Genomic DNA, 15946 nt, shown 5'->3' on the forward strand with positions numbered 1-15946 from the left:
CATAAAGACAAAAGAAAAAGACAATTTGGAATTCTGATCTCCTCATTACTGTTAACAGTGTTTGGAAATCAGAGCCATGCTACTTGTTCTCGCTATCAGACAGCGAACCAGCGTATTTAACCCCATCACATCAGCCCCAGCACCCCTATGATTTGTCCAGTATTCCTGTGAACCTTAATTTTGCCTTTATTTTCCTCTTACTCTAAGTATGTGTATATAAACCCATAAGCAAGAAACTGATAAGCATTAGGAGTAGGAAATTAGGGTCGAGGGTTAATTTGTATTACGGTAGTTAGATTGTGGTCAATTAGAGTTGGGAGTTAATTGCTTAGTTAGGGTACACATTATACTCTGCAGCCTAGGGACACTTTTGTGTAACATGTACCTATGAAAAATACAAACAGTTACCCAAAGTCTTAATGGTGGTGCTCGGACTATAAGGCCACACACATGGTAACACAAGCCCCACCCAATAGCAAAATAAAGACACAGGAATATCAGAAAAAACGTGGTATAAAATGGCCGTGGCATTTATTTTTGAGTTACTTTAAATAATTATTATTCCATCAATAAAAATAATCTTATAAAGTTTAATAAACTGAATTAAATCAAAACCAACAAGACCAAATCCACCCGGAAGAACCGGGCGATTTCCCAACAAAATAAACGACACAACAGATAAAGTAGGAACATAAAAAGAGGGAGGGATCTTCAATCTTTTTACGATGACTGATGTAAATCCGCTCCAACAGCTGATCTTTATAGCCCCTTTCTTTCTCGCATTTTTCACTGGCAACCAATCAAATTAGAGGAAAAATTGGGGGAAGCCAGCCAGCTAAAAATAGATAGAACCTGCTCGTGCGTTAGCACAGCTTACCAGAAAAATATTAAACCTTTCAGAACTCTCATTAAAAATATACATTTTATGGGGGGTTGTGTTATCATGCGACCCCCCTTGTATTTCTCAAGGGGAGGGCATTCAATGCCAAAGATCCAAAAACCCCAGCATTCGCCAAGGCGTGAGGAAAACGTCTTTTATTACGTCAGGGGCATAAGAACTTGATAAAAGAGCCTACGGCCAGAAGCCTTGACACCTTGATTCTATATTGTGCAAAATGGCCCTAGGCTCTTTCACCAAGCTCTTATGCAAATGGTGTAAGAACATAAGTTTTCTACACGTCTTGGTGAGTGCTGTGGTTTTCTGTTCTTTGGTATTGTGTGTGAACTCATAGACTTGTATAGCGTCATTGAGCACCACTTTTAAGACGATGGTGGGTCAAGAAACACGTAAGTGATGTGGGACTTGTAATTGTACGAGACAGAGAACTGCGAGAATGCTTTCTTCTATTGCGATTACATATCATTACATAGGTAAATGTTAGGTACGTGTAAGGAAGGGAAGTGACGCACGCACAGGAATCTGTTGTAGGGCTGGAGGCTGCCATCTTGTGCCTGGATAAAGGGCACAGGACCTCAATCAAGTGAGCGGAAAGAGACGTGAGCTGTCTCTTAAGAACTGAGGACAATGGGAACAGGTCAGTGACAGAATTTACTATCTGTGGTCTACAGTGCAAGACTTGCGGCCTAGCAGAAGTGTGTAGTGTCTTGTTAGAGCCTAGAGTGGTAACCACTATTGGAATGTAAAAAAGCCAGGAGAAGGCCCATACGGTTTCTGATCAAACGCTGATAGTTAGCGGGTCAATGTATCCTTCATATTATTGTTCAGTGTGTAATACTGCCAAGGATCCTAGATTGGTTTATTTCTCTTATGCCAGATTGTGAATTCTGACAGACAGGGGTTATCTCTGGTAGGGAAAGTTAGGGATATATAGTTGACAAGTAGACTATTGATGTCGCACTTTTAAGTGCTGTAGTGCTGGGTTTATTGTTTTATAGGGCAGAGGTTAGGGTACCAGGATCAATGTTAGGGATAAATGGTAGCCACTAGGCAAAAATCAGAGACTGTTTCCAAAGTCCTTTCCTTAACGGGGTGCTCTTTGTCTTCAAAAACATGAAGAATTGATATAGAATACAAAATTGGAAAACTGTATAATTTTCTATAACATAAAAAATAACCAGAACAGAATACATACAGAATATCCCTGAGAGATGTCCAGGATAATATAATCATCACCTTATGAACAAGTGATACTTATCAGTTGTCTGGTTCCTTTGTGTCTAACAACCTAACACTTCACCTTGTCATGAGTCCAGCCAGCACAATGGCAACCAGAGGTACTTCACAACTCAAGCTTTCATCTGGAGGAACACACAAAGTATATCAATTTTCCATCTTCTGGAGTGCCTCATTTATCTCCTTCCAATTAGTCCACAAATAACCCAATTAGTAAAGAACTTGATATGAATGAGGCTGAAGGCGAGGACATCCAGGTCTATATTCCCTAGAAGAGCGGCGCTGAAGACTTACACCACTAATATAAGAGTCTCCTGACATTTGCAATTAGGTAGAAATGCTGCATTTACATAGCGCTCTATAATTAGACATTTTTACAATTATACAACAAGGTTGTTTTTGCTTTTTTATATAATTGTTGCTCTTTTCTCCCGAAATCAATTCTTTACTTGAAAGACAGTGAGAGGAATGAGAGAATTCTATACTATGACGCCGGGCAAACCTGCGTATAGACTGGGGTCTGACAAAATAATTTAGATTTCTCATTTGTTTATTCACTTTGCACTTTGTTAATCGATAAAATGGTGGCCTGATTCTAACGCATTGGGTATTCTAGAATATGTATGTATGTACGTCGCGCTGTGAGTGGAAGTTAAATTCCGCGCCAATATCGCTGATTGGTCGCGCCGGCCGATCAGCGAAGCGTGGTTCACATCTGCCGCCAATTCGCGGCCGGACTGTGCCTTTCGCTGATTGACCGCGGCATGACCAATGACCGAAGCGGTGTTTAATTACCGCGCCAATATTGCTGATTGGTCGCGGCTAGCCGGGCGCGACCAATTAGCGAAGTGTGGTTTAAATCCCACGTCAATTTGCGGCTGGACTGCATATGTCACTGATTGGTCGCAGGATTTTGGGGGTTCGGGGCACTGGATGTCGGGGGTTCGGGGTGCAGGATGTAGTACAGCCACGTAGTATATAACACAGCCACGTAGTATATAGCACAGCAACGTAGTATATAGCACAGCCATGTAGTATATAGCACAGCCACGTAGTATATAGTACAGTCACGTAGTATATAGCAGCCACGTAATATATAGCACAGCCCGTAGTATATAGCACAGCCACATAGTATATAGCACAGCCACATTGTATATAGCAGCCATGTAGTATATAGCAGCCACATAGTATATAGCCCAGCCTTGTAGTATATAGCAGCCACATAGTATATAGCACAGCCACGTTGTATATAGCAGCCACATAGTATATAGCACAGCCAAGTGGTATATAGCAGCCACGTAGTACATAGCAGCCACGTAGTATATAGCAGCGACGTAGTGTATAACAAAGCCCACGCAGTATATAACACTGCCCACGTAGTATATATCAGTCACGCAGTATATAACATAGCCCACGTAGTATATAACAGTGTGGGCACCATATCTCTAAAATAAAAAATAGTTATCTACTCACCATCCGGCGTCCACCGATGCTTGCGAAACTGCTAAGTCATCTGGGTAATTTCGCAATGCATCTCTGGAAACGGAAGCTGGCGGCAGCCTCGCCGCTCGCGCGCATCGGTGGACAACGGAAGGTGAGAATAGCACCATTTTTTATTTTTATTAATTATTTTTAACATCATATCTTTTTACTATTGATACTGCATAAGCAGCATCAATAGTAAAAAGTTTGTCACACAGTGTTAATAGCAGCGTTAACAGACTGCGTTACACCGCGTTATGCCGCGGAGCAACGCAGTCTGTTTAACGGACTGCGAAAACACTATGTGGGCGGCGGGCGCTGACTGGAGGGGAGTATGGAGCGGTCACTAACTGCAGGGGAGTAGGGAGCTGCCATTTCGCGGCTGGACTGTGCCCGTCACACAGTCTAGAAGGTCAAAGATAAAGCCGTGTGCACTACTACTAGTTGTGCCCAGGTAGGTTCCCACACCATGTGATACTAAAAGAAAGAACCTGGCACTCAACTTAATGCTTGTGAGATCTTAATCGTAGTAGCCAAAAAACGTTTCGGTCCTATATCTGGACCTTCATCAGTTACGTACTATGATGAAAAAAGTGAATGACTGTAGTGTCATATAAGACACAGCATGGTCTGCGTCTGGTATTTGCGCAGATAGGTTTAGGCACACAGAATGGACTTCTTCACGATGATAGGTGCTGTGCTTGTGTCCAGACACGGTATCCCCCCGCAGGGAATCACTGGAATCAGGGTCTCTGACCTTACAACATCATGCCTCTTAGATTAAATAGCAAAAACTTGACTGGTTCCCTCTAACTGTTGATATCAGCACCCTGGTCAGTTCCGTCTTTCCCACTAGGCTACAATAAATACATTTAGAAAATGCAGAAGTAGTATAAAGTAATTGTAGTGTAGGATTTTTGTTGCATCCTTGCCGCTGGGATTTTGTGATATGAGGCGTACAGTTTTTCGTGACCTTCCCATGTTGCAGATAACCTTGGGTAGCACGGACTGGCCACCAGGCAGGTGTCGTGAGTGGCAGGCTGTGTCTGTACAACAAAAAAAAGGTGGCGCTCTGATCAATAAGGTGGATGCCTATTTCCCAAAGCTGAGAGCAGGTTATCAGCTGGGGGTACAGACAATAATAGGCAGCCTATCTCACACGCACCACGTTCCCAGCTGAACGAGCAAGACTCTTTGTTCAATGTGACAGCCTGCAATCCTCTCCGCTCTCACAGGCCCCTCGTCCCACAGTCTCCTGTGCATGATGTCATTTGGAGATTGGGATGTGCAGACCAGCGTCCCATTGGTCTTCCCTTCCGCTGTCATCTTGCTGAAGTCTCTGACAAGAGCGCTCTTCTGATTCTCCTGACAGCGCTGCATACAGTGATCTGATCAGAAAGACATCCTGGAGGAAAGCAGAATCCTTCTCTAGAGCTCTTCGGAACGGTCGTGTTGGGTGCACCAGGCAATAATCTGCAATATTCAGGCCCTAATAGGGACACATCGATCCGCAATGAAGCAATTATCAGAGGCCGATACACTTCTTTGCTCGATAGCACAGCAGAACAATTTATTGTCCATGCTGATTTGTTCTGCTAGGTAAGTGTTCAGCATCCGGTTATAGCCGTGCAGTCATTTACTTCCCATAGATTATATTGAGATCTTAAAATATGCATCAGTGCCCAAGATAACAATGGAGCATGATGATATGCACAGACCAAGTGGAGGCCTGACCGATAGGAACAGAGAAAAACACAATGTAATGAACCCATGCAATAAAAATTGTTAGTGCTCATACATATAACTATTATTGCCCCATACCACCTCTAAGGCCGGGGTCACACTGGCGTATTGCATCCGATGGACCCTCGGTCCTGCTCTGCTGCGAGCGGGAGCCGAGTGTCATGCGTCTGTACTCCGAGCCTCTCGCACAGAGCGGATCAAAGCACAGCTGCGGAGGAGGCGGAGAAACTAATTTCTCCATCTCCTCTATTGCCGGAGTCAGCATTTAAGGCACATCACTCGGATGATATCTGAGTGATGGGCGTTGTCTCACTCGCACCCATAGGCTTATATGGGTGTGAGTGAGCCGAGAGTCAGCCGAGTGTCCGTGACAATTGCAGCATGCTGCGATTGTCTCAGACTGAGGAAAACAACCGACAAAAAAAATCGGCTGCTGGGAGTTGCCCCATAGTATAACATTGGTCCGAGTGCAATGCGATTTTTTTTTATCGCATTGCACTCGTCCATTTTAGTCGCCAGTGTGACCCCGGCCTAAGTGGGAAATAGGGGCGTAGCTGTGGTCTCTATCTCGCAGGGAAAACAGGGCTCAGACCGGCCAACGTGTTCCAGTGCAGGTGTAAGTATGTTTTTTTTTTAAATAGGTTATCTGAGACTATGTTATTTTTTTCTTATGGGGCTAAGGACTGACAGGCAACTAATTGCTATCTACCTGCCTGTTCTGCCCAGTGCCGGCTCCCAGCAGTCATGGATCTCTCCTCACATCAACACAGCAGCTCCTTCTCTCCTGATCTGCTCTGTCAACGGGGTGTGTCTGCCAATGTCATGCTGATTGACAGCTGGTTCCCTGCAGTGGGGAGCCAGCTGTCAATCAGCATGACATCGGCAGTCACACCCCACACCCCATCAACACAGCAGAGCTGAAGAGAAAAAGCTGCTCTGTTTACGTGATGCCACCAGAAACCACAGAATCACCAGCAGGAGTGGTCCAGGAGAGATCCATACCAGGCAGATGGTTAGCAACTACCTGCCTGTCAATTCTTAGCTCCACAAGAAAACAATGAAATAGTCCTGGATGATCCCTTTAAAGATGTTTTCTGTTTCTAATTTTCTAACTTCTAATGGCTTGGATAGTGTTAACGTGAGTCTGTCAACACAGAACAAGCACTCGGTGTACCATTGGGGTGGTCAAACATCTAAGTCCACCTTCCCATCTACTTGTTTTCCCTCTATCTCCACCATTCTCTTGCTCAATAAAGCCAGATGTGCCAATCAAAGAGGAGAAGGATGGGGTGGAGATAGAGGGACCACAAGTAGGTGGGAAGATGGACTTATATCTTTGACCACGCCAAGGGTGTATGAGGGCCTATACTTGGTTTGAACAGTCATTTTCTGCTGGCAGAGTCCCTTTAGGATATTAAAACCAGATGTTACTCACCTTCTCCGGGGCCATCATTACTACAGTGTTTTTACTAACTGCAGTTGATACACCAAGAATAAAGCGCACATCACCGCTGCTGCCAATCACTGAGCTGAGCTGCTGTTTGACCCTCAACAACTAGTCCCAGTTCCTATTAGGAAAAACAGGTGCCCACCTCTGGGTTCCAGGATTCATTGGTGCGTTCCTGGTTACATAATACATGCAGTGATTGATTGCTTGTCATTATCCGTGTATTTTTTGGAACCCTTACAAGCAGCCCAAGAACATAACGGAGGTTGTAAACCGTGAGTGCTTCTTGTTCAGAGACCAATATCAGTAGGAAGCACAGAGTCTCTTTTGTTTCTTGGCTTTTTAATTTATGATTTTGTTGACGCCAATTGTCGCGGCGGTGGCAGCGGTTGGATTTGCACTTGGCTTGGATTTATCAAACCCGGCCCACTGCACACATTCCCTCCAGATTTGCCACACGGCTTATAAGCTAATGAGCTTTGCATACATTACACAGGTAATTTGTAAATGCTGATTACTAGAGAGTATGGCTAAGATATCTGGGTAGATTTCTGGGGAGATGGAAAGAAGAATTAAAAAGAGGAAATCCGAATGCACAAGATACAGAAGATATCATTTGTATCACGCGTCAGGAAAAAAAATTATTTCTATTCATTTATGCAATGAAGAAGCGAGATCAACATTATCTGGGCTCAGAGGCAGGGATTTCGCTGGAGATCAGCTCCGCAGACATTAAACACCGCACTATAGCTAAAGCCTTATTGTTCTGTTTGATTTTGTGACAATCTTAGCATTACACCACCGAAGGCCGAGCTGTCAGGAGGCATCAACACTGCCAGCGAAAAGTGCTAAAATGGAACAAAAAGTAACTCGTCCCCTATTGTTCCCCAATGGTCTTTAACATGTCATCCAGTTCAGACATGCCATCAGTGGGCATGATTTAAGCACAGGCAATTCCCTGTCATTATAATTTTTTTTACATCCCAGACAACCCCTTTAATCTCTTGCATTGAGATAAATGATAACATTCGAGCTACCTGCAGTCACCACTAGGGGGTGCTTGGTTAGACAATGATAAAACATGCAGTATACACTGGGCTCCCTCTAGTGGCTGCTGCAGGAAGCTGGAACTTTTAATGAGATTGTCCAGTAGTCGAACAACCCCTTCTCAATCACTATATTTCCCTACAGTAAAATAATAACACCAGTGCCGTTCCAGTGGTGTCGGGCCTAGCTCTCCCGGGGATCACGGGACATTGTTATGTCACACAATCCCTGAGGTTAATCAGTGGCCACTTCACTGACCCATTCTATGGCTATAATTGTCATCCAGAGAAAATGAGGTAGAAATTCCATCCAAAGGAGAGTGAAGCCAGCACTGATTGGCAGCAGGGATTGCGTGACACAATGTCAAGTGAGCTCCGGGAGAGCCAGTGCCAACAAAGGTGGAATAGTGCAGACACTGCTGGAACAGCGATAACACTAGAAGTGAGTATAGGTGTTATTTTACTGGGGTGGGGGGGGGGGGGCGAAACAGTCATTGAGAAGGGGTAGTCTGAGTAGTGGACAACCCCTTTAAATCAATTCAGGCAGAAAACTTCCTACCACAATACAGAGATTTGAAGCAGTTTTAGACCTAGAAGTGACAAAATATAAAAAAAAGTAGACATTAACTTTTTACAGTCGCTATGATGAAATAAAACCCTGAGTAATACTGGTGGGTAGATTATTTACTGCAATAACAGCACCCAAAAGTGCCAGGCAATGGCTCTAAAAGGGATTCGGTGAATCGGAGAAGTTTAGGTCACATGATCCTTATGAACTAAGACCTGGAAAATGTTGACATTAATGAAAATGCGGCCCCCTGTATCTCAAAAACAGATCTACTCACTTCTCGATCCAGCCCAGCAGCCACCGTATTAATGGCTCCAGTCTCGCTGTGAATCACAAACATGTCCTGGGACGGGCTCTGCGGACTCTGCGCCATGATCCGGTACATCACGATTCCATTGGATGTGTTGATGTCATCTGCGTCGTGTGCGGTCACTGTCATGACATAGGAACCTGGGGGGGAATACAGACATTATAAGTCTCCATCACTATCACTGGATGATGAGATGACCAGCTCTACCCTCGCCTACTGTATTCTCACCCATCCCTTGTAGATTGTGAGCCCTCGCGGGCAGGGTCCTCTCTCCTCCTGTACCAGTTGTGACTTCTATTGTTTAAGATTGTTGTACTTGTTTTTATTATGTATACCCCTCCTCACATGTAAAGCGCCATGGAATAAATGGCGCTATAACAATAAATAATAATAATAATAATAATAGCGCTTTTGCTCTATGACGTTTTCACGTGTCTGCGTGTAGGAGAACCGTGGTCAACAAACATATGGAGATACGTCTGAGCAGTTGGATCAGTATCGGACATGTCTCCGTAATTTTGCGCAGAACGCTCGGTCAAGAAAAGGAGATTAGCCACGTCTCCCACCCGCCGGCCCGCCTCACATTTACGTAGCCCCTGTAAGTCCGGTCATGTAATCACAGATGGACTCTAATTCCTTCTTGGGGTGAGCCGGTTCCACACCTCTTCATTAATTGTATTACCAGTGAAGGAGCAAATGAAGGGACTCCGAATGCCAGCACTTGATACAAGCCTTTCGTGTTTGCCACTGTGCGCTTTAAAGGATTAATTTCACAAGCCTCAAATTACAGCTTCATTTCAAAACGAACTCAGCCCCATAATTGGCTTTCTGTTCAAATCACCAAGGCTAAAGATTTAAATTCTTCATATGCAGATGACTTTCAAGTATCAGGCCCCATCTGTGCTGCGCTCGCTAGCATTCATCTCCCAGGGGGAGAGTCAAGTGAAGCAGAAAGAGCTGGTCCTGGAACGCAGGAGCAACCGGGCACACTGCGAGTCCCAGGAAATAGAACTCCAGCTACTGGTAGCTGATCTGTGCAAGCTGGTGCTTGTAGTTCTGCAACATCTACCAGGCCGCTAACAACTTAATAGCGCATACAATAACATCCAGCTTATATTTAGATTTTTTTTACTTATACACAACAAGTATTCATTGTTCTTTTTTCCTGAAAAGAAGCTTGCAGTACTGGGTTTTATCCACTAGGGGGCAGGATTGTTAATGCTAATATTGCATAATGGGTGAAGTCCTATCTACAATAGGACTGTGGTCTCCTAAAATAGAGAATCTATTTCACTCTTTTTTTTTTTTCATTTAGGATCACTGACCAAGGCTGTACGCAAAAGTGAGAGTAAGGGGGTGAGCAACTAAAACATAACTTTTACTGTTTTCCGGGAAATAGCTCACAAGCACATTAGAAAATAATTAGCAAATATTCATGAGCCTGAAAATCAGCATCACAAACTGGCAGAGGGGTGCAATTTCAATCCTTGGGACCTGCAATTTTTGTTTGGTGATTTGATGAGGGAAAGAAAGACTTAATAGAGGACCCTAGGACCGCACCCTAATAGTTATAGACTCACAGGTGTTGCATGTATTTATGAGAAAAAAGTGTCTTTTTTTTACAAAGCTCAATCTGTATTAAAAATAATAGAAATCTTGCAGTTCTCACACTGGCTAATAGGGTGTTGGTTTTTTAGACTTTTGTTGCAGGAAATAACAAATGTACATAGCCACAATGGTGGGATCCGGACACTGTCTTCTGTATTGAAGTGTTTAATAAGGTCAATGTGAAGGAAGGAGGAGCTGTGCTCTCGCCTATTGTGATTGGAGTAGCTACCGGGGGGCAGAGGGGGGCCATCGCCCCGGGCCCGATGCTCAGAGGGGGCCCACCCGGAGCTACGCTACTGTAACTGTATCGGCGCATGCAGCGCGCCGATACAGTTACCTTCTGCGGAAGAGCAGGGAGAATCGATCGCTCTGCCGCCCGCTATGGGGCCCCTGAGCTGGCCGGGGGGGGGGCCTGGAGCCAGCAGTGGCCCCCCGCCCGTCAGCACACTGATGAGGGAAGTAGCGCTGCGCTCCTTCTCCCATCATCCCCCTGTCAGTGTCTGGCGTCACCGACGCTGACAGCGAGCGCAATGACGTCACCACCGGGGGCACGCTGTCAAAAGATGAGCGGAAGGTCTGAGCACCACTGGAACAAGGAGAATGAGAGGTGAGTATTTATTGTTTTTTTATGGGGGCTGCCTTATACTTCAGGATTTGCCTATAGGGAGGCTGCCTTATACTTCAGGATCTGCCTATAGGGGGGCTGCCTTATACTTCAGGATCTGCCTATAAGTGAGCTGCCTTATACTTCAGGATCTGCCTATAGGGGGGCTGCCTTATAATAATAATAAATAATCTTTATTTTTATATAGCGCTAACATATTCCGCAGCGCTTTACAGGTTGCACACATTATCATCGCTGTCCCCGATGGGGCTCACAATCTTTATACTTCAGGATCTGCCTATAAGTGGGCTACCTTATACAGTACTTCAGGATCTGCCTATAGGGGCTGCATTATACTTCAGGATCTGCCTATAGGGGGGCTACCTTATACTTCAGGATCTGCCTATAGGGGGCTGCATTACACTACAGGGTCTGCCTATGGGGTGCTGTCTTATACTACAGGGTCTGCCTATGGGAGTGCTGTCTTGTGCTATAGAGTCTGCCTATGGGTACTGCCTTGTGCTATAGAGGAGGCTTATGGGGAGTGCATTATACTATATGGAGACCTATGGGGAGTGCATTATACTATATGGAGTCCTATAGGGAGTGCATTATACTATATGGAAGCTTATGGGGAGTGCATTATACTATATGGAGTCCTATGGGGAGTGCATTATACTATATGGAGTCCTATGGGGAGTGCATTATACTATATGGAAGCTTATGGGGAGTGCATTATACTATATCGAGACCTATGGGGAGTGCATTATACTATATTTCGGATGATCTGGTGCATTATACTATATGGAGTGTTGTGAATTCTGTTGTCAAGCTCCCTCTTGTGGTCGCGAATGGTACTTCGGCGAGTTCCGTCTATGGGCTCCCTCTGGTGGCTATGAGTGAAGCTGCGGCTTCTGAAGTTCCTTACACAGGTGACGTGGTTTATCCTTTGGTTGGCTGTTCTATTTAACTCCTCTCAGATCGTTACTCCATGCCAGCTGTCAATGTTTTTGCATTCGTTCAGTTCGCTCCTGGATCTCTCTGGTGACCTGCCTTCTCCTGCAGAAGCTAAGTTCCTTATAGTCTTATTTTGTTCTCTGTTTTCTTGTCCTGCTGGTTTTCATGATTTTGTCTTGCTAGCTGGAAGCTCTGGGATGCAGAGTGGCCCCGTGAGTCGGTGCGGAGGTCTTTTTTTGCACACTCTGCGTGGTCTTTGTAGGTTTTTGTGCTGATCGCAAAGTTACCTTTCCTATCCTCTGTCTATTTAGTTAGTATGGCCTCCCTTTGCTGAACCTGTTTCATTTCTGCGTTTGTGACTTTCATCTTTACTCACAGTCAATATATGTGGGGGGCTTCCTTTACCTTTGGGGAATTTCTCTGAGGCAAGGTAGGCTTTATTTTCCTTCTCTAGGGCTAGATAGCCCTTAGGCTGTGACGAGGCGCCTAGGTCTGGTCAGGAGCGCTCCACGGCTATTTCTAGTGTGTGTGATAGGATTAGGGCTTGCGGTCAGCAGAGTTCCCACATCCCAGAGTTCGTCCTGTATGTGGTTTAACTATCAGGTCATTCCGGGTGCTCCTAACCACCAGGTCATAACAATGGAGGCCATCTTGTGGGCCATCATACAGTGTGAAGATTACAGTGAAGGGGCCATCATACAGTGTTGGAGCCATCAAACAGTTTGGGGGCTACTAAGGGATCAGTATACTGTGTGGATGGTACTATACAGTGAGGGGGCATTATATTGTATAGGGGACCTGTACAAGGGGACAGGCTCGGGACATTATTAAATGTAAAGTGGCACTTCTTGTTATAGGGGATCTCAGGTTACTGTGACTATCAAAGGGGCAAACATGGCAATATTACTTTCTAGGGAGCAAAATGTGGGCACTGTTTTCTAGGGCACTTGCACTTGGTATTACTATATTATAGAGGGTTGTTTTAGAATTTAGAAGGCACAGAGAGCCACACAGCAGGTGAAGCAGGGGCTCAGTATTGGGGTATCAGGTGCAGTAATAGGGACACATACGGCAGCAGCAGCTCAGTATTGGGGTATCAGGTGCAGTAATAGGGACACATACGGCAGCAGCAGCTCAGTATTGGGGTATCAGGGGCAGTAATAGGGACACATACGGCAGCAGCGGCTCAGTATTGGGGTATCAGGTGCAGTAATAGGGACACATACGGCAGCAGCGGCTCAGTATTGGGGTATCAGTAGGATGAGGAGTTTGTTCAGGTTGGGAATAGATGGTGATGGGGCTGGAATATGAGAAGTGAAATGTGTCTTTGTTGTTTTCTCTGCAGACGAGTCCTGGCTGGATGAAGTTGTCATGTCGGTCTGTGCCAGATGGAAAAGATGGGAAAAGTGAGCGATTCCATCAGAGAACATCAGCAGTAAGTCATTATCTGTAACTGTGCTGTGATCTCTTACATGTTCTGTAGGGCTGGCATTTTCCACTGACCATATGGCGGTAATATCCATGTTGGTCGTTATATAGAGATTATCTTCAGTAATAGCGCGGTCATCTGCTGAGGTTCTCCTCCACTATTAGAGTATGTGCACACGTAGGTGGGATGTCAGCTAGGTGAGAGAGAACATTCATCTTTTCATTTACCGTCATTAGTTTCTAATATTATTGCGGGGGCGGGGGATTTGTCAGTCAGGGGGGCTAGTGGCGGTTCCGAGATTATATTGCAAGGGCTGAAAGAATTGGTTCAGTTGAGGGAGTTGGGGAGTGGCCAGTGCGCTCTGTCACCATTATCTGCATGGTTAGGGAGTATGAGGGATAGGGGTTAGAAGAGGTTAGGGAATTACCGGATTTGGGTCGTGTAACACGGGGTACTGTAGTAGAGGCTCCTAGAAATGGGGGGGAAGTAGCACCGGCGGGAAGCGAGGTAGCGGGGCATGATTCCGTAGCAGTAAGTAGTGGGGAGAAGGACAAGGAAGAATCGGTACGTTTGAATGATAAAACAAAGGTAAACCTCGCCTTTTGCTGTGAGGGGCCATTAGGGGCACATTTGAAGCAGGAAGTAAGGGAAAAGATCTGGAAAGGGGGAATATGTGGAAATATTTTCATTGCTACCTTTAGAACGTTTTAACCTTGATAGGGCGAGGAGGGACGAGTCCAAAAAGGAGGATAGGAGACCGTACCGGTTGATCCCTCGCTCATTTTCTAACTGGTTACAAGCATTTGCTATACTGGCAAGAGTGATTGGGGAGAAATCGCCAGAAAATTGTTCCCCCTTATATGGACACCATCGGGGAGGCATATAGGTTATATGGGGGTCAGGGATGGCTGAGGTACGACGAACAATTCCATCTGCGGTAGGCGGTTTGTCCAAACATTCGCTGGGACCATAAAGATATAGCCCTATGGATGAGAGTAACAACCCCAGGTAGGCCAGGGCAAGGATCTCAGTCTTTTCTTGGGAAAATAAGGCAGCAAACTGCAGCGTTAAAACATGCAAACATAAAACATGAAAATTGAACTGCATTACTACACTAGAAATATGAAAAATGAGAACGTTTAGCGCATAAAAATGGCCAATTTTATGTGTACCTGGTAGCCACTTTACGGCATCTCTCTTATACCAGGTCCTAAACTTGCCTTTCCTCGCTGAGAATAAACGTCTCCATCTGAATGGGTGCCTGTGAAACCTCTTCTTAGACTAAAATTCTCTCTCTCTATGGAGGGGTAATGGACCTGCTGTAATTAAAACACCTGTGACTAGGAGGTGGAGTGCTCAGTCAAAAGGCTAAAGAATACATTTCAAAAGACTAACCGTCACATCCAAACATAGACTAAGTGTGAACAGGTGCTGAACCTAGAGTCGCCAACTCATATATAGTCAAATAAATAAGGCAGCACACTGCAGCACTAAAACATGCAAACATAAAACACGAAAATTGACCTGGTATAAGAGAGATGCCGTAAAGTGGCTACCAGGTACACATAAAATTGGCCATTTTTATGCTCTAAATGCTCTCATTTTTCATATTTCTAGTGCAGTAATGCAGTTTAATTTTCATGTTTTATGTTTGCATGTTTTAGCGCTGCAGTGTGCTGCCTTATTTATTTGACTATATATGAGTTGGCGACTCTAGGTTCAGCACCTGTTCACACAGTCTATGTTTGGATGTGACGGTCAGTTTTTTGAAATGTAGTCTTTTCTTGGGGGCACCGGGGGTTCAGGACAGTCGGGGCATTCGGGGACAGCACAAAAAGGGCTGTGTTTTTCCTATAATGATGGAGTGTGCCGGTTTGGCGCCAACTGTAAATTTAAACATGAATGTTCCACCTGCAGCAGTAATCATGGGGCTGCAAAATGCTTTAAGGGAGGACGACAGAGAGAGAGTTCTGAAAAAAGGAATGACACCAGTGTGTCTGGTAGAGATGGAGCAATTCCTAAATAGGTACTCGGATAAGGAAGCGGCGTCATTATTACGAGATGGTTTTAGGAACGGATTTCGGATTCCTTTCGTGGATGTTAGGTTGGGGTGATCAACCAAGAATTTGAAATCAGCCAGAGAATTCCCTGATGTAGTCACTGAAAAATTACAAAAGGAGGTAGCCCTAGGTAGAATGGCTGGACCATTTGACTCACTTCCTATGGCTAACCTGAGAGTGTCGCCATTGGGAGTTGTCCCAAAGAAAGAAATTAATAAATTCAGGTTGATTCACCTTTCCTTCCCGAAGGGAGTATCAGTAAATGATGGGATCGATCCTCAGTTATGCTCTGTTTTATATACCCTAATCACCACAAGAAGCAGATAGATCCCATAAAAAATCACCTTTATTTATGATAGGTTAATGCATATTTATGGGATCTATCTGCTTCTTGTGGTGATTAGGATATCTGTTGTTTTGCAGATGTTCCTAAACGGTCCTTAGCATACATACATGGAGTGGTTAATTCGTTTTGTATATACGTATTTTGTGCAATATACCATAATTTTTCCCTGTATGTAAAATGCATGTTACAACTTTATTGTCTGTTTTATATAC

The 15946-nt window shown here is 44.7% G+C and overlaps 1 protein-coding gene across 2 annotated transcripts in view; it reads right to left on the minus strand.

The window, feature by feature from the left end:
- CDH4 (cadherin 4) overlaps positions 1–15946 on the minus strand; it is a 1112924-nt gene that overhangs the window by 82861 nt on the left and 1014117 nt on the right. For both annotated transcript variants that reach the window (XM_069751205.1, XM_069751206.1), the window contains one exon: positions 8698–8870. In XM_069751205.1, coding sequence (XP_069607306.1) covers positions 8698–8870 — 173 coding nt within the window. The remainder of the gene's footprint in view (positions 1–8697; positions 8871–15946) is intronic.

This window comes from Ranitomeya imitator, chromosome 2 (assembly GCF_032444005.1).
Source record: "Ranitomeya imitator isolate aRanImi1 chromosome 2, aRanImi1.pri, whole genome shotgun sequence".
NCBI lineage: Eukaryota > Metazoa > Chordata > Amphibia > Anura > Dendrobatidae > Ranitomeya > Ranitomeya imitator.